Source organism: Rhinopithecus roxellana, chromosome 6, assembly GCF_007565055.1.
Source record: "Rhinopithecus roxellana isolate Shanxi Qingling chromosome 6, ASM756505v1, whole genome shotgun sequence".
In the NCBI taxonomy this organism is placed as follows: domain Eukaryota; kingdom Metazoa; phylum Chordata; class Mammalia; order Primates; family Cercopithecidae; genus Rhinopithecus; species Rhinopithecus roxellana.
This window is the reverse complement of record NC_044554.1, coordinates 131,948,588-131,969,210: the sequence shown is the minus strand read 5'-3', so window position 1 is coordinate 131,969,210 and position 20,623 is coordinate 131,948,588. Positions and strand designations below refer to the sequence as shown.

At 32.4% G+C, this 20,623-nt stretch overlaps 1 protein-coding gene across 8 annotated transcripts in view; it reads right to left on the bottom strand.

Moving 5' to 3' along the window:
- Nucleotides 1–20,623, bottom strand: part of PHF14 (PHD finger protein 14) — a 196,197-nt gene that overhangs the window by 96,877 nt on the left and 78,697 nt on the right. For all 8 annotated transcript variants that reach the window (XM_030932734.1, XM_030932735.1, XM_030932736.1 and 5 more), the window contains 2 exons: nt 10,782–10,832; nt 10,537–10,658 (listed from right to left, as the gene is read on the bottom strand). In XM_030932734.1, the coding sequence (XP_030788594.1) occupies nt 10,537–10,658; nt 10,782–10,832 (173 nt within the window). The remainder of the gene's footprint in view (nt 1–10,536; nt 10,659–10,781; nt 10,833–20,623) is intronic.

The following is a 20,623-nucleotide window of genomic DNA, read 5'->3' as shown; positions in this document are numbered from 1 at the left end:
AACTACAACATCAGTGAGAAACAATAAAGACTACCTGAGTATCTGAATAAATGGAGATATACCATGATCATAAATACAAAGATGCAACATGGTTAAAATGTTAATGTCCCCCTGCCTCAGCCCCCTCCCCCTGCCACCAAATCCCATGTATTCAACACAAAGCCTATCATAATCCCTGCAGGCTTTTGTTCTTGTGGTTCTTTTTAAAAACAACTGTGGTAAAAGATACATAGCATTGACCATCTTAACCATTTTTAAGTGTACAGCTCTGTGGCATTCACATTCACACTGTTGTGCAAACATCCCCACCATCCATCTCCAGAACTTTTTCATCTTTCCCAGCTGAAACTCTGTACCCCTTGAACACTAACTGCCCATTCCTCCTTCCCCCTGGAAACCACCATTTTTACTTTGTCTCTATAAATTTTACTACTCTAGGAACCTCATATAAGTGGAATCATTCAGTATTTGTCCCCTTCTGTAACGGGTTTATTTTACTTGGCATAATGTTCTCAAGGTTCTTCTATGTTGCAGTATCTATCAGAATTTTTTTTTTTTTTTTTTTTGAGACGGAGTCTCGCTCTGTTGCCCAGGCTGGAGTGCAGTGGCGCGATCTAGAGCTCACTGTAAGCTCCGCCTCCCGGGTTCAAGCCATTCTGCCTCAGCCTCCCGAGTAGCTGGGACTACTGGTGCCCACCACCACGCCTGGCTAATTTTTTGTATTTTTTAGTGCAGACGGGATTTCACCATGTCAGCCAGGATGGTCTCCATCTCCTGACCTCGTGATCCATCTGCCTCGGCCTCCCAAAGTGCTGGGATTACAGGCATGAGCCACCGCGCCTGGCCCAGAATTTCATTCCTTTTTAAGGCTGGATAATATTGTACTGTATGTATGCTATGGTTTGGATACCTGTCACCTCCAAACCTAATGCTGAAATGTTATCCCAGTTTAGGGGGGTCCTAATGGGAGGTGTTTATGTCATGAAGATGAATCCTTCATGAAGAGATTAATGACCTCCTCAGGGGTGTGTTTTAACTCTATTAGTTCCTTTGATAGTTGGATATTAAAAAGAGCCTGGCCTCTCCCCCTCTCTTGATTCCTCTTTTCTCATGTGATCCCTGAACATACCAGTTCTCCTTTACCTTCCACCATGAGTGAAAGCAGCTTGAGGTCCTCACCAGATGCAGATGCCCAATCTTTAGCTTCCCAACAATAAGAATTGTAAGCCAAATAAACATTTCCTTCTTTATCAATTATCCAGCCTCAGGTATTTCTTCTTAGCAACATAAAATGAACTAAGACAACATACATATATACAGTGCATTTTGTTTATCCTTTAATCCATCAGTGGAACTTGGGTTGCTTCCACCTTTTGGCTATTGTGACTAATGTTGCTATGAAAACAGGCATTCAATTATCTGAGTCTCTGCTTTGGGTGTACAGCTATAGCAGTATTAACAGATCAAATGGTAATTCTGTCTTTAATTTTTTGAGGAATTAAAATACTGTTTTCCATAGTAGCTGCACAATTTTATATTCCCAAGAGTAATGTACAAGAACTCCAATTTCTCCACATCCTTGCCAACACCTGTTACTTTCTGTGTGTGTGTGTGTGTGTTTTTAAATGATAACTAGCACAATGGGTGTGAGGTGATATCTCACTGTGGTTTCAATTTACTTTTCCTGAATGATTCGTGATGTTGAGCATCTTTTCATATGCTTGTTGGCTATTATGTATCTTCTTTGGAGAAATATTTTCAAGTCCTATGCCCATTTTTAACGGGGTTGTTTCTTATTGCTGAGTTGCCGAAGTTCTTTATATATTCTCAATCCCTTAACAGAAACATAACTTGACATATTTCCCCCCAATCTATGGGTTAACCTTTTTACCATCTGGTGATGGTGTCCTTTCATCCACAAAAGTCTTTAACTTTGATTTTAGTCCAACTTACCTAATTTTTGTTGCTGTTATTACCTATGCTTCTGGTGTTATGTCCAGGCTTTCCTTTTTAAAATGAAAATTTTAGAAAAATTTAGAAAAGCTGTTTCTAACACTTACATGAAAATGCAAAGGATCTAGAAAAGCGAAACAGCTTACTACACAGCCTGAGTAATCAACAGTTGGTCTTGGCACAGGAATAAATACGTAACTCAATGGAATATAATAGAAAGTTCAGAAATAAACCCACATTGAAAATGCCAACTGGCATTTAAAAGTGGCACCAAAGTAATTTAATGTGGAAAGGCAAATATTTTCAACAAATGATACTGGAAATCCACATGGGGCAGACAATAAACAAATCTTCCTTAACTCTACCTGAAACCATATACAGAAATTAATTTCAGATAGCTGACATAAAATATAAAAGCCAAAAGTACAAAGCTTCTAGAAGACAACAAAGAAGAAAGTTTTTGTCACCTGGACCTAAGCAAAGAATTATTAGATAGGAAATAAAAACAATAACCATAAAACAAAATATTGCTATGCTGGACATCTGCAAAATTAGCAACTTCTGCTCCTTAAATAATACCATTAAAGAAAATGAATAGGCAAGCCACAAATAAAAAGAGTATATATGCAAAATACATATTTGAAAAAGAAATTACATCCCAATTATATTAGTAATTCCTACCACTCAATACTAAACAACTCAATTTCTTAAAAAATAAGCAAAAGAATTAGTTCACAAAAGAAGACATACTATCTACCAGTGAGCAAATAAAAATGTGCTCAATAAGCCAGGTGTGGTGGCTCACACCCATAATCTCACCACTTTGGAAGGCCAAAATGGGAGGGCTGTTTGAGCCTAGGAGTTCAAGACTAGCATGGGCAACACGGCGAATGTCTGTCTCTCCAAAAAAAAAAAAAAAAAAAAAAAAACTAGCTGGGTTTGGTGGTGCGCACCTGTAGTCCCAGCTACCTGGGAGGCTGAAGTGGGAAGATCGCTTGAGCCTGGTGGAGGCTGCAGTGTGTCATGTTGTGCCACTGCACTCCATCCTCTGCAACAGAGGGTCTCAAAAAAAAAAAAAAAAAAAAGAAAATATGCTCAACATCATTACTTAACAGAGTAATGAGAACTAAAACAACAGTGCGATACCTCTACACATTCATTATAATGGCTAAAATCAAATAAAGGAGAAAAATGCCATCTGTATAAATTTGTATAACACTCTAGAAGAGACAAAACTAATCTACTGTTAAAAAAAAAAAAAAAATAGAAGACTCGTTGTCTTTGACCTTTCTGGAACAATGAAAATGTTCTGTATCTTGATAGAAACGGGGGTTACACAATTGTATGCTTTTGCCAAAATTCACCAATTTATTCATATAATATATATGCATTTCATTGTATGTAACTTTTACCACCCCCCAACCCATACACACAGGCCAAACTACTATTAAACTTGGTTAGATTTACCTTTTACACTGGTTTTGGTTGGCAATTCTGAAACTCCTTTCTGAATATTTTAAGTTTGATTTTAAGCTGAGGTCTAAAAGTTAGCAAACCACTGGATGAAACAATTTATAAATACTATTTCTAAGAAACAGTGTTTCTGTTTCTATTTGTTTCATCATTTCATCATTACAAAATGTTCAACTTTAGGGAAGTTTATTGTTTATCTAGTTTACATAGTCTAGATTTAAGATCTGTAAAATAAGGCATTTATAATGAGGTTTCTACATAGTTAACAGTCATTTTTTCAGGCTTTTTTTGTTGCCTACATTTAAATTACTAAGACTGTGGTCCATTAAAATGTATATTCAAAAAATATATATCAGCAAAGATGATGTATAATAAAAGTTTCAATAGTGGTAACATTTGCTCTTTTTGTCTATTTAACTTTGATTTAAAAAGGAAAGAAAAATATCTTTGTTAATCACTGCTCAGGCAGATTTCTTTATACATTCTAGCACTATTCATATATTAAATATTAACAATCTTTAAAGAGCCCTACTTCTATTATTAAGCTGATTCAACTCAAAAGTGTAGCTTTTTAAAAGCTCATATCATTGAATAAAAAGGTTTTCAAAAACAATAATAAAATAAAATTTTCAAAACTAAAGGATACCCCAATAAAAGTATCCTTTCTGATTAAAACAAATATTTAAAAAATAACTGTTCACAGGACAGGCACAGTGGTTCATGCCTGTAATTCCAGAACTTTGGGAGACCAGTTCTGGGATTACAGGGAGACCAAGGCAGGCAGATCACCAGAGGTCAGGAGTTCAAGACCACCCTGAACAACATGGTGAAACCCCGTCTCTACTAAAAATACAAAAATTAGCCAGTGTGGTGGCATGAACCTGTAATCCTAGCTACTTGGGAGGGTGAGACAGAAGAATCACTTGAACCCGAGAGGCAGAGGTTGCAGTGAGCCAATATCACACCATTGCACTCCAGCCTGGGCGACAAGAGTGAAACCCCGTCTCAAAAAAACAACAACAAAAAGAAAAAACTGTTCACTGAACAAAAAAAAAATAGGTATTTGTATTTTCTCAGAATAGGAAAGTAATTATGTTCAACACTACAGAATGTAGCAGAAATAGATGTTACTAATTTTATTGAGTTTTAATTTTACTTAACTATTAGATGACACTATTATTTGGTAATCATATCAGAATTTCCCTGAAAAGCAACTGCTTCAGTAACAGTTATTTTAAAAATAAACATACAAATCAAAAGGACAGTTAAAAAGCTATGAAAACAAACTTTTAAAAAGGTCATAATTATATTCCTTTGTTTAAAATTTTCAAATTCCCAATGCTTCATCAATTTGGACTTAGAATGCCAGGATTTTCTTCCCTTTTCATGTAAATCCTGTTAAAAGAGTTAAGTGGCAAATTCTTTAGGCTAAGAATTTTAGAAAGCCCATATGTCTTCAGAGACATCTTGCTATACTACTTTAGCTCTGCCCTTTATATTAAATCTAACATGAAAATTAAAAAGATTGAATATTTTGCCAAAGATTCCTTAATGTGGCTAATGACTGTGGAGGTGCTTTTTGTTTAGTGACTTGGGGCAAAGATAGAGCTACACAAAGATTAGCAAAACAATAATTATGCTTTTAAGATACTTTGAAGGAGAAAAGCCAACTTAAACAACCTATATCAGAAATAACAGTAGTCAAATTGGAAGAAAAAGGTATTATCACACAGGTTGTCAGGGTAACACGAATGAATATACTTTGCCATACTTAATTGAAAGAAATACTAGAAATCGAAGCTCTGGGAACAATCCTTTAAAAAAAAAAAAAAAAAAAAAAAAGAAACAACTTATCCAGGAAATTGTTGGCAGAGTTAAAGAAGAGAAACAGAAGTTTATCTTAAAATGTCCTTATGCAGGAAATATGTTTTTAATGCATTTAAAATTTATTAGAAGACACAAATCATTTTAAGAACCTATATTTGTTTCTCAGTTTTAGTTTTTAAGTATTATAAATAACATACATTTGCATCATCACTTGAAAATCATGCTATTCCTACATGAAAATGTATGTTTTATCACCATTAAGAGTGATTACTATATGATAAACTATACAAGAAACACTAATTTGGCAAGTCTATAATCAAATTAAATTAACTAAATTTGTTTTAAGAAATTGACCAGGCTTGGCATGGTGGCTCATGACTGTAATCCCAGCACTTTGAGATGCTGAGGTAAGGGGATTAGCTGGGGTTAGGAGTTCAAGACCAGCCTGGCCAACATGGTGAAACACTCTCTATTAAAAATACAAAAAATTAGCCAGGTGTGGTGGCACACGCCTGTAATCCCAGCTACTCGGGAGGCTAAGGCAGGAGAATTGCTTGAACTTGGGAGGTGGAGGTTGCAGAGAGCAAAGATTGCACCACTGCACTCCAGCCTGGGCGACAAAGCAAGGCTCTGTCTCAAAAAAAAAAAGAAAGAAAGAACGACAGAAATTGATCAAATGCAATCCTAACTAATCTTAAGAGGGACAAGACTGGTTTCACTTTGTTAAATTTAAAATAATCCATTTTTAGTGACCTAACGTTTTATGAAAAATAGTAACTAAACTTATAAGCAATTTTAGCTTTACTCTCAGTCTAATTAAATCTCACAGGGAAAAACCCCTTCAATTACAACCCAGGAAGTCTATAAGCCTCCATACTAGTTAGAATAGAAAAGTTAATCAAAAATAAAAAATCAAGTTTCATCTACTCGGGAGGCTGAAAGGTGAGAGGACTGCTTGAGCCCAGAAGGCAGAGGCTATACTGTGTCAAAAAAGTGCCACTGCACTCTAGCCTGGGTGACAACAAAAACTAAAAAAAAAAAAAAAAAAAAAAAAAAAAAAGTTATAATTAGAATAATGAGAGACTAATATTTGAAATTAAAATGTAATATATATGAATTCTTGCTGGTGTTCCTAATAATTTATGATACAAACAAATTTAGTTGGGGAGGATGCACTGACAAGCCAGATTTTTAAATGTAAAATAAATAAAAGTGCTTACAACAATGTTTAGAGACCAAATTGACACCCTAACCTTGTAATCAAAATGGTTCAATACCTGTATAATTTGCCATATACTCAAATAAAGGGGAGAATCTGGCAAGCATTAATAGTATAGAATTAGCTATAAAAGTGAAATAGCTTAATAGATCATTTCCTACCCTCAATGCTTCTGAAAAATGGCCACAATACAAAATATAATTAAAGATGCTATTTAAGAGGACTCACGGATTCCAGAGTTCTTAGCTTTAGGAAACCTTTCTTCTCTCTCTCCTATCTCTGATTAAGTAATAAAATGTGCCACATTGAGTTTATATAGTTAAGATAAAATTTGAGGTTTAGAAGTTTGGTATTATTCCTAATTTTATAGTTTGATAAAAGACTGAAAGAGAAGACAGGCCCACTTCCCTTTCACATACGTTCAAGGAAAGGAATCACTTCATTCCTACTTTTCATAGATTCATCAATTATTCTCAAATCTATTTCCTTACTTAAAATACAGGGGAGGAAAAACTATCCACTACATTTTTGTGACAAAAAATCAATTGTCCTTTATTAAGCCCTTTAAATATCTTCATCAAACGTTATATTTTGTGACTCAATTTGCTCTAGAATTAAATTATAATAGTGACAGTTTTTATTAATTCAGCAAAAGAATACTCAGTCATTACTTATGCAGAGTTCATTTATCAAGCATTTTCTGAGTATTAAATGTGCCATGAACTGTGGAAACAAAAACAAGGTATCACTAAGTAGTTCCAGAACTACTTCCAACAAAGAATGGCTTATCACAGACAAAGCCTTTAAGACCTCACAATTCCATCATATAGTTTTTTAATTTGACCTTTAGCATTTAGATTGCATTAAATAACATAAAGAAATACATATTTTGATGAAAACTTCTCAGATAATTTCTAATTAAATTTTAAAAGTAGATGGCAAAAAACTTGCACTTAAAAAAATAAAATTTCCTGAGATGCTGTAAAACTTCAATCTAATCATTTTAGAAAACATGTAATGACAAATTTCTTTTTGTCTCCTAGACTCTAGACAAAATTATATACAAAAACAGGACATGTACATTTTCTGACATAACAAATAAGTATTTATTATAACTGGAAACATATTTACCAATTGTGACCTTTATTTCAATGCACACATACATGTATTCCTTGTGTTACTAAATAATACTACTGTTCTAACATTTTATATGGAAAGAACCTTACTATCACTCAGCAATCATTCATAAGGTACCTAATGAAGCACAGTATGATTGTGACCATTTACAACAGGGGGGAAACGAAGGCACAGATGCTAAATTACTCGCCAAAGTCCCAAGATAAACAGGCAAAGCAGAAAATAACAGTTGAAACCTACTAATTACAGTTTACTGACAAATTGCATGCAATTGTTCAGTGATATAAAAAATTATACATGTAAATTCACAAGTAAACATATACAAATAACTAAAAAAGCAAGGACAATCAGAAAGAATTTTCTATATAGCCTGAATTACATAGAGAAGTGTGGTTTAAAAAATCAAAACTGCTGAAGAGCAGGTGCTAGTGAGATACAAACATTAGTTTAAAAGAACTTGAGAAAGTAAACACAGTATATTAAATAAAAGACTAATTGTGACCCATGAAGTTTAATTTTAAAAGAGAACCTAACAGACATACACATAACTCTGAGTAAGCGCTGAAATATATCTTTAGAGAAAAAAAAATCCTTATTTAAAATATCTTATTTGAAAGTTAAAAAAATAGCATGTATAGACAGTATTTAAGATGCAATATAATAAAAAAGTGTAGACTTTTGGGGGGTGATTTTCAAACAATAACAGTGCCAGTTCCAAAATATGAGATGCCAGGGAAAATGGCAGATATTAGCTTATGAGATTACTTTTATTAAACATATGAAATTCTATATAAAATAAAATTCTTCAACCCAAGAAGAAGAGTGCGTAAATAGTGTACTTTTTTTTAAAGATCACATTATAACCAAAAATATTTTATGGCATTGCTTTATATCCAGCTTATCTTGTCCTAAGAAATATTAAAATATAGTATCAATAAAACATTTAATTTTCTCTACATTACCTCTTTAAAACTTTGCAGACAATTTACGATATTATCTTCTTAATAAGGCAAAACCAAGGAAGGGGACTTTGTATATCCATTATTTCAGAGTAATAAAAATATCTTTACCTTCCAGAAGACTTTCACAAAATTCCAGACATTGGCATATTGTAATAATGCAATTAGAAATAAAAATTTCATAACAGAAACTAAAGAAATAAATAATATAGAGTAATACTATTCAAAAATCTTATCAAAATTAGAAGAAAGATGGCACTTTTTTTATTAAACAACTAAAATATGACGGGTTGGAAATCTATCATAAACTGACTTTTAAAATAAAAATTGTATTTCTCAGTTTCCTAATTTCTAACATATGACAAAAGCAAAACAAAAAACCTGATAAAAACCTCTAAGTTCTACAGCAAAAAGGCCTCAATTAATCTCATATTTAAAAAAAAAAAAATTAGTAAGACAGTAGATACTCATACAGGTTCAAATAATTAATAAAAGGATCACCAGCTCTGTAAGTTTTTAACTACTGTTTCAAATTAATCATAGTCCTCAACTCCATCCTCAACCCCAAGGGAATTTTCCTGAATTAAATTTTTGTTCATTATATAATATATAATATATATTTTTTCTTTATTTTTGTTGTTTCATTTACTCCATTATGTTACGCTTACGCTTGGGATTTCATTTTTGACATACTGCAAAAGTTCTACTGTGGTCAGAATTATTCATGTGTATCTCCTGAACTTCGAACTACTTACTACTTTACCCTAAATTTTAATAAACTTAACCTTCAGGATAGCTCCCAAGACATTCTATATGAACTATCTCAAAAAAATTAGCCAATTATTATAAACTTTCTTAACTTTGTCGAAGAACTTTCTCTTTTTCTACTGTAATTTTTACTTTATCTTTCTCATTAATAGTATAAAAAACTCATAAATTTAAGACTTCATGCCTTTCTTTGAGAAATTAAGACAAATTATATTTTTAATGACCAAAATAGATTAAATCATTTGGAAGTAAATATTTAAAAACATACAACAACACTAATATATTTGTTTTATAAATATGTTTATTCTTTTTGAAATATTTAATTTCTGTTTCCTCAGTTAATTTGACAGGGCTTTACCAGAAGACAATTTTTTTAAAGAAATCAGAATGGATTCCCTTACAATCTCCCTGTAAGAACTGTAAGAACCTTTGTGACACTGTCTTTTGAAAGTCTGATGCCTCTTTTAAATTAGCTCTCTTTTTGTCCACCCACTCACTCTGCCATCTCACCCAGAGCTTTGATCAATTTCTTCATGTCAGCTAAAATTAGCAGCCTCTGGACCGTTGGGAAAAGCCAATGTGCAGCATCAGCTAAGATTTCTGATTAGCATTATGTCTGATTAAAAAAAAAAAAAGGTACCAAAACGAAACAAAGAAACAAAGACAAAACAAAAAACAAAATCAACCTAGGCCATCTTTTCACCTTTCTTTATTTCGTAAGGGAGAAGCATTTAACACATTTGTTTTGATAAGCAATAAGAAAATGCTAATTAAGTTCTTGTCAATAAAAAGTCTGTCTTCTCACCATTGCTTCTAAATTTCAAACATTTAAAATATGCTAACAGAGCTTAGTAACTTTATTATTTTATGACATAAAACATAATCTTAGTACACAGTGTTTAGATCAAATTACTTCTATGGCCTCTATATAGAGAGCATTGCCAACTTCTCTTGTCAAGAGAAAAATAATTCCCTGTGTTAAAAATGCAGATTATTACTCTTTATTTACATCTAAATCCAGAGTATAACCATGTGTGAGAGGTTAAGAAGTAGATGAAATCTGTTTCTGAAGTATTGTATCCACTACATAATATTTTGAGAAAGGTCCTATCCTGAAATTGTTTTTCTCGTTTTTTCTGTGATGAGAAAATAATATGGAACTTTCATCCCCTAAAGACAAGGTTTTAGCATCCAACCTACCTGACAAGATTTTCATTGTCTCCAGTTCCCTTGCAAGTTGCACATTCAGTTCTTAAATCTTCAGCCTTGGGCTTCTTTTGCAACACAGACTGTCTTTGTCTTCTCTCTCTAGGAACTCTTTCCTGCCATACAAGGGATAATAAAATAAAACATAACAAAACAAAATAAGGATATGAGGGAAACAATTTTAAGCAAGAAAATTTCTCAAAGTTAAGACTGTGTAAAAGTGCTTAACTTATTCCAACCTCATGTTTTTCTTCCTCAGGAACGAAGCTCCGTTTTCGTCCTCTGGTTCTCTGGAAAAACAAAAACAAAAACAAAAACAAAAACAAAAATCCACAGTATATCTAATGTTTAATTAATGATAAAAATAAATTTCCTCTGTTAATGTTATTGCTTAAGTTAGGCACTTGCAAAATTAGTTATTTCTAATTAATACTATATTGGACCACTGCATTTTGTTACCATTTATGCCATAGGAAATAAAAAGTAACAAATTAAATATACTTTATAGTACTTTACTTTTAAATAAACATGTATCTGATAGAAAAAAATCAATTCTCCAAACTTATTTTAAAGGATTTTTTCCATACTTCATAATTGTCCATAATTATGATTTACATTTAAATTTTCATAACTTATCACATGACTTATACAGCTGAAATGCTAAACCTGGGATCATACTACACACATTATTTGCCTACATGTATGCATGTGCATACATGTTTATGTAAAGAAATAATTCTTAAGCAGCCAAAAAAAGTAGAAGGAAAAGGTCTCACATATCCAAAATTCTAGTTAACATAAAACTAATTAAAATGCCACATAAAATGACATTTTAAACTAATTTAGCTAAAATTCACTTCGTATATTTCAGAATACATTTACCATTTGAAAGAACGCATACAAATGTTTAAAAGAACTGTAACTACATTAGTACTTGCAGCCAATATGTTAGAAATCTCCACCAATCACAGCACAGCCTCTGTAGATTTTATAATTCCCATATGCAGACCACTATTCCTTAGAGAATGGAAGAGAATGCAGGCACTGCTCCCAAAAATTACTTTGACAGCTGAGATCAAGGAACACTCCCAAGCTAGAGTAGGTACCAAATAATTCTAAACAGAATTACATTATAGTATAGATATGTTAATGTTTCTTACATTACTGTAATTTCAGTTCTTCATGATACCAAGTACACTGTTATTTAATAGCATGGTTAACTGCTTACCATTTAATCTGTCCCTAGATAGCCAAGAGTCAACTAAATTGTCATTCAAAAAAAGTAAATTTATAAACTATGTATCTGTTTACATTTATATTGCCAATTAGTATGTTTTAATTATATTATGGAAGTAATTAGGAAGAAAAATGAAGACTATATCTAGGAAAGGCCTTTAAATGCAGACCCTACATCTACAATTCTTACTTCCAAAGAACAATACTGAGACTTGCTTCTCAAAATATCAGTCATGACCCATAATCACTGGCCTCACCTGAGTGTATATTAGAAATGCAGAATCTCAGGCTCACTCCAACACACTGAATTAGAATCTGTCCTTTAACAAGAATCCTAAGTAGGTCAAATACATGTAAGTTTAAGGACACCAGTGTAGAAAGGCCCTTAACAACACTTATTCAAGTTCTAACTGAAAACTTATGGCTAGTAATTTCTATATTCATCTCTTTTCCTTCTGTGCCACTCTGGCCCTTTAATGCTTTATTCTCTGTCTCCTTACAAAATTCATTCCCAACTTGGTAAGGACCATAGCATATTCATCTTTCTATACCCAGTTAAACTTAACACAATGCTTATGACATAAAGTCTCAATTAACTTGTTTTAATAAAATAAATTTATAAGTGGTTAAATCAAAACTAATGAATGATGATACTATATAATACAAATTAAAAGATTTGACTGACAGGCCAGGTACCATGGCTCATGGCCATAATCTCAACACTTTGAGAGGCTAAGGTGGGAAGACTGCTTGAGCTTAGAAGTTCAAGACCAGCCTGGGCAACACAGAGAGACCTCATCTCTACTAACAATAAAAATGAAAAAATCAGCTAGGCATGCTTGTGAGTGCTTGTAGCTACTCAGGAGGCTGTGGTGAGAAGATAACTTGAGCACAGGAGATGTAGGCTGCAGTGAGCCATGATGGAGTCACTGCATTCCAAGCCTGCACAACAGGATGAGACTGTCTCAAAAATAAATAAATAAATAAATAAAATATAAATTTGACAAAAAGTTTATTTTTCCCTAATTTGGTACTCTATTATATAATTTGCATAATGTATATTTACACGGCTTTTTTCTTTTTTTAGACAGAATCTTCTTCTGTCGCTCAGACTGGAGTACAGTGCAGCAGTCTTGGCTCACTGTAGCTTCCTCCTCCCAGGTTCAAGCGATTCTCCTACCTCAGCCTCGCAAGTAGCTGGGATCACAGGTGTGCACCACCAAGCCTGGCTAATCTTTGCATTTTTACTGGAGAAGGGGTTTTGCCATGTTGGCCAGGCTGGTCTCGAACTCCTGACCTAAAGCAATCTACCTGCCTTGGCCTCCCAAAGTACTGGGATTACAGGAGTGAATCACTGCACCTGGCCTACAGGGCATTTCAATAAGATGTTCCAAATTAGTAACCAGTATCAAGTGGAAAATACTCAAATTACTCATTTGAATTCCACAAACTTCTAAACAGAATGTGCAAAACACTGCCATACATTTTCACATTTTTTTTCATCCAACTCATCTTTTAGGTAACAAACTAGCAAATGTATCATCTAGTTTTGAATTAATTTTTCAAGTATGTATGCTAATGCTGCAAGTTCATGTTTTCAATTCTTTTAAGGATGTTTATTTACCATTTTGATAATAACTTAAATCTTCAAATATCTGGTATGACTCCATCAACTGAAACTCTCTACATACCCAGATTGCAATTAGCATCATATGGTATAATGCCAATTAGTGATTTAATCACACAATGGTATAGCTCCATTTCTCTCTACATTTATAAATTTATTCTCATATATTAGGTGTATTTGTAATTATCTAAAATAGTCACTTTAAGTACATTTATTACCAAATGGTAATCACTGATATATTCGTGTAATACTTTAAAATAACACAAGACACATAAACAATATCCATCTACAAAAACAAACTTGTTATAAAAATATAAAATAATATCATCTTAGAGCTCTGAAAAAGCAATCCAGAGAAATGACTTGCTGATGTCACACAGCTGGTTAAGTTTCTGAGGTAAACTTTAAACTCAGTTATCTCAACTGTCACTTCAGTGACTTTTCTTGCATGGCTAATCCAAGAATAATAATTTAATCCCAAATAGAAATGAACAAAATCATTAAGAATGCAAATCTCTTATTGCACTTGAATACTTAAACTAAACTGTAACATTGTGACACTCAATGAAGATTTCTTACATTTCAAATGAAGTTAGAGAATTATACCCAATAAAGGGTAAATTCAAACTGGCACTATAGTCTACCTAATCTGGTAGCTCCATGCTACACACTAACTTGATTCATTACCAAAGTAATTACAGCACTCTTACTTAGCATTTATCACATTACTAATATTTCCAAAGAAAAAAAAAAGAGAATTTGATCTAAATATAACTATATAAAATACCAAGTCCTCCAGCCAAGAAAATGTTGAAAGCCGTGTTTTGTTTTTTTTTTTCCTAGTTTTAATGAAGTGGCAGCAACTATAACTATGGAAATTCATAACTGCCTAAGGACAAGTTATCTTAAAAGCAGTGTCCTTGAATGAATCCCAAAACATAAGCAGAATTTAAAAGAGGGAGAAATGGCACAAAAAAGCAAGAAGAAAAACAAAAACAAGTATGGCTCATCTGACAAATTTCAGTTACCAAAGAGCTTGTCCCACCTCAGATGAATAGAAGTATATGTAACAGGGTGGTCCTTTTATTATATATTTTGAGGCTACAACAACTTTAGCAACAATAAAACAGTAGGATGAAAATAATATGTGGAAGAAGGAAGAATTTTACTTTTCAAGTATGTGCTTTACAATGTAATAGATACATTACCTGGAAACTCCACATGATTAATCAAGCTGGGGTGCAATTCCAAACTGATTCATTTTGACAGTAATTAGTTAAGCTATTAAAAGTAAATGAAAGTTTAAAACTCATTCTAAATCTTGACACATTTCAATTTTTTTGTTTTTTTTTTGTTTTTTAAGAACCTGATTTACCTAGGGAATAATTACAACCTGAGCTGCTTAGATCACCTTGCTTGTAATCTGTCTGTGATAAACTTACTTGAAAAGAGGTGATTAAAAAATCCATAGAAGAGATTGGCATGGTATTAGAGACAATGTATTTAAACTGAAAAGGTATAAAATTATCTTATCTAGCAGGCAACTTTTAAATAGTTTATTCTGGCTGGGCTCAGTGGCTCAGGCCTGTGATCTCAGTACTTTGGGAGGCCGAGGCGGGTGGATCACCTGAGGTAAGGAGTTTTAAACCAGCCTGGCCAACACGGCAAAATCTCATCTCTACTAAAAATACAAAACTTAGCCGGACGTGGTGGCGCACACCTGTAATCTCAGCTACCCATGAGGCTGAGGCATGAGAATCGCTTGATCCTGGGAGGCAGAGGTTGCAGTGAGCCGAGATCACACCACTGCACTCCAGCCTGGGCGACAGAGCAAGACTCTGTCTCAAAAAAATAAAAATAAAAATAAATAGATAAATAGTTTATTCATCTAAAACAAACAATTAAACATTTCTCTAACTCCTCTATCATTTGGACTAAAAAACATGTAATGTATTTTAAATTTTTAGAGCTGAGGTCATTTTAATTTGCAATAAAGTTAAATGCATGATTGATTTGGCAAATGAACTAAATTTAAAATTAAAAGAGAGTCAGTACTTTAACATCTTTGATACCACTAAACAAGGCTTCATATATTCACTTGTGACCAGGTCACTAAATTTAACACTTGTGTTTTTGTTGACAAATCAATATTTATACAAATTAATAATTAAAGTCAGTCATATATGGTTAGACGAATCGTAAGAACTGCCTCTCTCTGTAACTTATATGTAAAAATAGAACATGCTTATTCATAGGCAAAATTCCAAAATCAATGTCAATTAGGACAATTAAGTCAAACTTTGAAAACCTCTGTTAAGCTAAATAGCATTAGATTTATGCTGAGGAATAAATGCCAATAGCTTTCTGGCAGCTATTCAAAAATGCTTCAATATAAAGTTTATTCAAATATATATAAATATAATATATATTTAATTCCTAAGAATATAAATTATATGTATAGTATATATTATATGTAGTAATAGATAATTAAAATATATATAATTTCTAAAAAATATAAAATTATACATATATATAATTCCTAAAAATATCTCTTTCAATTATGAAACTATATTGAAAACAAGTTAAAGTTCATGAAATATTCAAAGAAAACTGCTATATACAAAAAACAAATTATGAACAAGGTGTCATCTGTTTCTGTTGGCTATCAATAAACAACAGATGGGATGGCAGTCACCCAAAGTGAGTGCTTTCCCTTTGGTCAACTGGCTGTAGAGTTTCTTTTTATCTAATTTAGCTTATATTAACAGGGTTATGAAAATACATGGGAGAATAAAAAGAAAATCATGACCAATTTGTCTTAACTACTATAAACTGAAATAACTATGGGTCTAACGATATATAATAAAATATATATTTCACATGACAAGTAAGTGCTGCTATAAAAACCTTCTCAGAGATAATAGTACATATAAAATAAGTAAAGTCTTGAAGCTCCACCTATTCTTATCTTTATTTCATACTCCTAGGAATAAACTAAAGTGATGGATTTCCAAGAGGCAAAAAGCAAAACAGGAGTCTCAGGGTTCTGAATAAGATTACTTGAGCTAAGGACACCCACAGAGTAGATCTCTTCCAAGTAGCCAAAGTGAGTTCTAGTTCACTACAAAAACTGTTTGCCAGGGTTTCTTCTAAGAATCTATGACAGATAGAGGTTTTATAATCTGACTCATACCTCAGAGGTCACCTTGAGTCTGATAATATAAAACTCTGGTATGTAAAGCCCCCACAAATAACCCTTCTTTCCCAGAACTGTAATAATTCAAACAGTTAATATAAGAATAAGTAAAATAAATATGAACATAATGTATAGTAACCTTTAGTCACTTCAATAGAACTGAATCCAAATGCTTCAACATTTTTCCTAAATTAGCATCTAAAAATATTTATATGAAACATATTTCATATTTTCAGATTCTCAAGACTTACATTTAAACATTATTACATAGGTACTTTACATATGTGTAAAATTAGTTAAAACATAAATGTAATAAAAGTAGGCTCCAGGATATTTGATTATCTCTCAAATAAAGACTGCCACTTAAAACAGGCTAGTGGCTCACATTGTTAAGTGTGATGGAAAAACGATTAAATGTGTTTAAATCCCCTTCCAAAATAATGATCTAAAAGAAATAATGCATCCTGAAAAAAATATAGTTTTCAGTCAAAGCTGCTAAAAAGTATTTTGACTATTTATTGCACTTATTTTGCAAAAAAGAAAATATATAAAACACAACCAGAATTTGTAAGTCAGGAAGAAAGATCTCAGAACTTCAAAGACAGTAGATGATGATGCATGTGTGTAAAAACTATGGAAAGACAGGTTCCAACAAGTCCTTTGGCACTTCTATAAAAGATAAAAAGTCACTACATGACATAGAGTGCAAAGAAAGCAAAAAGAAAATCTGAAAGCTTTCAAGTTACATTAGAGTATTAGAAAATATGTCCAGAAGTATAAACATCAATTTTAAAGTAACTTCAAAAGGGATTGGGTAAGCTAATTTATATTTTCTTCAAAATTAATTTCCTTGCCTAAAAGGAAGTAAAAGTTTCCACATAGAAATAATGCAGAGGAAATGTCTAAATAACAAAGTACTTAAACAGAGCTTTCTTAGGCTGCCTTTACAATAATTCTATAATTTCACTGATGAAACATAAGAATGGGACCCATTCTTCTGTGGTAAACAGGGCAATCGCTGCCTGCCAGGAATTCAGGTTTATGAGCTTGGGTTATGTCATGATTGCCCTATGTATGTCATGTAGGTAAAATTTTCTTCAAAATCATGATAGAATAGTAAGACTAACATGAAAACAAATTATACTTTGATCAATTAATGGCAGGAAAAATGAAACACTGACAAAAATAAAAATACTATAATAATGTATTTCAAGACAGAATGTTCCCAATTGTAATACATGTGCTAAAATAAAAGTGTAAGTAGGAGAATATTGGGAGCAATAGTTTAAAAATGTAACAATGGGAGAGAAAAATCAGTTACATATTGCAAAAGGTATTTATACAAGTTAGTAAGCTGTTGTATGCCTGGTCTCTCATAATTAACACTGTTCTAAGAAACACAACTAGAACACCTCATTTTTCACCATACCACCTATTAATTAAAAAAGATAAATACAACTCTGAAATAGAAATAAGTAAAAACTTAAGGTAACAACAGGAACTCAGCATAAATGGTAAGATCAAGATTAAAATGACTGATCACTCTCTTCTGTATCTCTCTTTCCTACATTCCTTGAACAGTTTAGTATGATACCTTACACCAACTGTCTGGTTTTCTGAATGGATTGTTGGAAGGCAGGCAGAAAAGATGAGAGGGAAAGAGGAAAGGGCATCACCATTCATAGTCATTTTCAACTTTTATTTAGTATAAGCTTAGCACCTAAGAAATCTGCTTAGTCAAACCCCATAAATTCATTAATTCTAGAATGGGTCCAAAGTCTGTACTAGCTCTAGGGTGGGTCCAAAGTCTACATTTCAATAAATATCCAAGATGGTCCTAATGCAAATAATCCATGGTCTCTGGAGCATCATTTCCAAACTTAGCACCACACAGTACTCCATGCTACCAAAAAATAAAAAATAAAATAAAAAGTGTCCTAAAAAATGCTTTTTTGATAAAAACAAGAAAAAGAACAGATAAAAGTAATCCTATTTCTAAATATTAGGATTTTTTTTTGGAGCTTCAACATGCATTGGAATTTCTACAAGTAAGAACATAATCACACTGCATTTCCTGAAATTATTGGCCATGGACCCTTTTCCCGGTGTTTCACTGACCAAAATCTGTAATAAGTCTAAAACTTTTAAACAAGAAAACTAGAGACAAAGAACAAGATGAAAGGAATGTGATTATATTAGCAAATTTTAAAGCTTCCTTAGGATAAAAAAAAAGCAGACCAGTAAAGGAGAGAAAAAAAATAGAAGGATCCTTTAATATTAAAGAGTTCTCTTTTATTTCAAGTAACACTGAACTATGGGCACAAAAATATCACTGTAATATACATAATTTCCCTCTATATGATAACTCCAAAGGTAAGGATGATAATACTAATCACAAGGCTTTCTTGAAACAATAAAGAAACTGGAAAAATAATGTTTCATAAGAGGATAATCTTTGCAGACAGACATATGAAGTAATAACTCTTCTCTAAGATCTCAAGAATAACTGTAGCTACCATTTTCAAACAATTATAAAAAATATTTTAGAAACAGAAACTAGCAGACTTATTTAACAAAGGAAAATTCTCTCTAGTTCCCTTATAAACAAAATATATTTTTGAAGCCTAAAAAAAGAGTTATAAACAGTAGAAACTACAAATAAAAACTATTTCAAGTCTATCTACTTAGAGCACCCAAAATAAACTATTTCAATTATCTAAGAGAGAACAATTCTCAGATTTGCCTCATCAATTTTATATGAGCCCATAACACAAAACTGATTTAAAAAATGACGGTGAATTCTCCCAAATAAGATCTTTTAAGTGATTATAATATAGGAGGTTAATACAGATTAAAAAAATTTTTTTGAGAAAACTGTTACTTTGAGGAAAAAATCAAAGACTCTTTAAAATGGAACAGGTAACAAAACAAATGATGACAACTAACCCTAAAAATATCTTTATATCTCCCCTGTGGAAAGAAAGATTTTTGAAAAGTGCCTGGAAAGTATGCCCTAAGAATTCATAACTGTAAGCCAGCACTTAAAGGTTTGAAATTTACACTCCTGATGTAATAGAAAACATACACACCAAACTTTTATTTAAAATATTCTCAAGTTGGCAGAGGCCCCTCCAAGGTACCTGGTAAAAATGAACATAAATTATTTCCCCAGAAGAAACTCTTTAAAACCTGGCCTCAAATAATTTGCAATGAGAAAAAGGTAAACACCCCAACAGAAAAACTGGTGAAAGACTTGCATACACATTTCCCAGAAAAGGAAATACAATTTACCAAAAATAAGTAAACAGATGCTCAAAATCATGAGTACTGAGAGAACTGCAACATAAAATGTCAATATGCTATTTTCCCTGCATCAAATTGGAAAGCATTAAAACACTGGACAAAAGTTTGTGAAGCAACAGAAACATTATCCATTGCTGGTACGAGTGTGAACTGATTTGGAAAACAATTGCAGTTATCTAGCAAAACTGAAGATGCAGATAGTCTGTAACTTAGCAAATCTACACCTTAATACATACACAAACTCCTTGTTACTATGCTGCAGGAGATATTTATAGGAATATTTAAAACAAAGCTATATAGAGTAGACAAGCATGAAAACAACCTAACTGCCCATCAACAAAGCAAAAGAAAAACTAGGTAATAATCTATTATTTCCATAGAAAACTATACATTAGTGAAAATAAATAAACTACAACTACATGGATCAGCATGTCTGAATCAAATCAACATAATTTTGGTCAAAATACCAAATTACCAGAGAAAAACATTTGATTCCACTCATATGAAATTCAAAACCTATAAAAATAAACCACGTATTATTTATAAGTACATAGATTTACAGTGTAAATCTCTTTTATAAAGAAAAAGAAATGAATGAGAAACGTAAAGCTGAGTAAAGAGGTGGCCTCTGGGCTAGACAGATAAAGATGAGATTGTCGAGGATTTACAGGAAACTTCTAAAGCTTTGGGAATGGTCTGTCTTTTAACGTGGGTGTTGG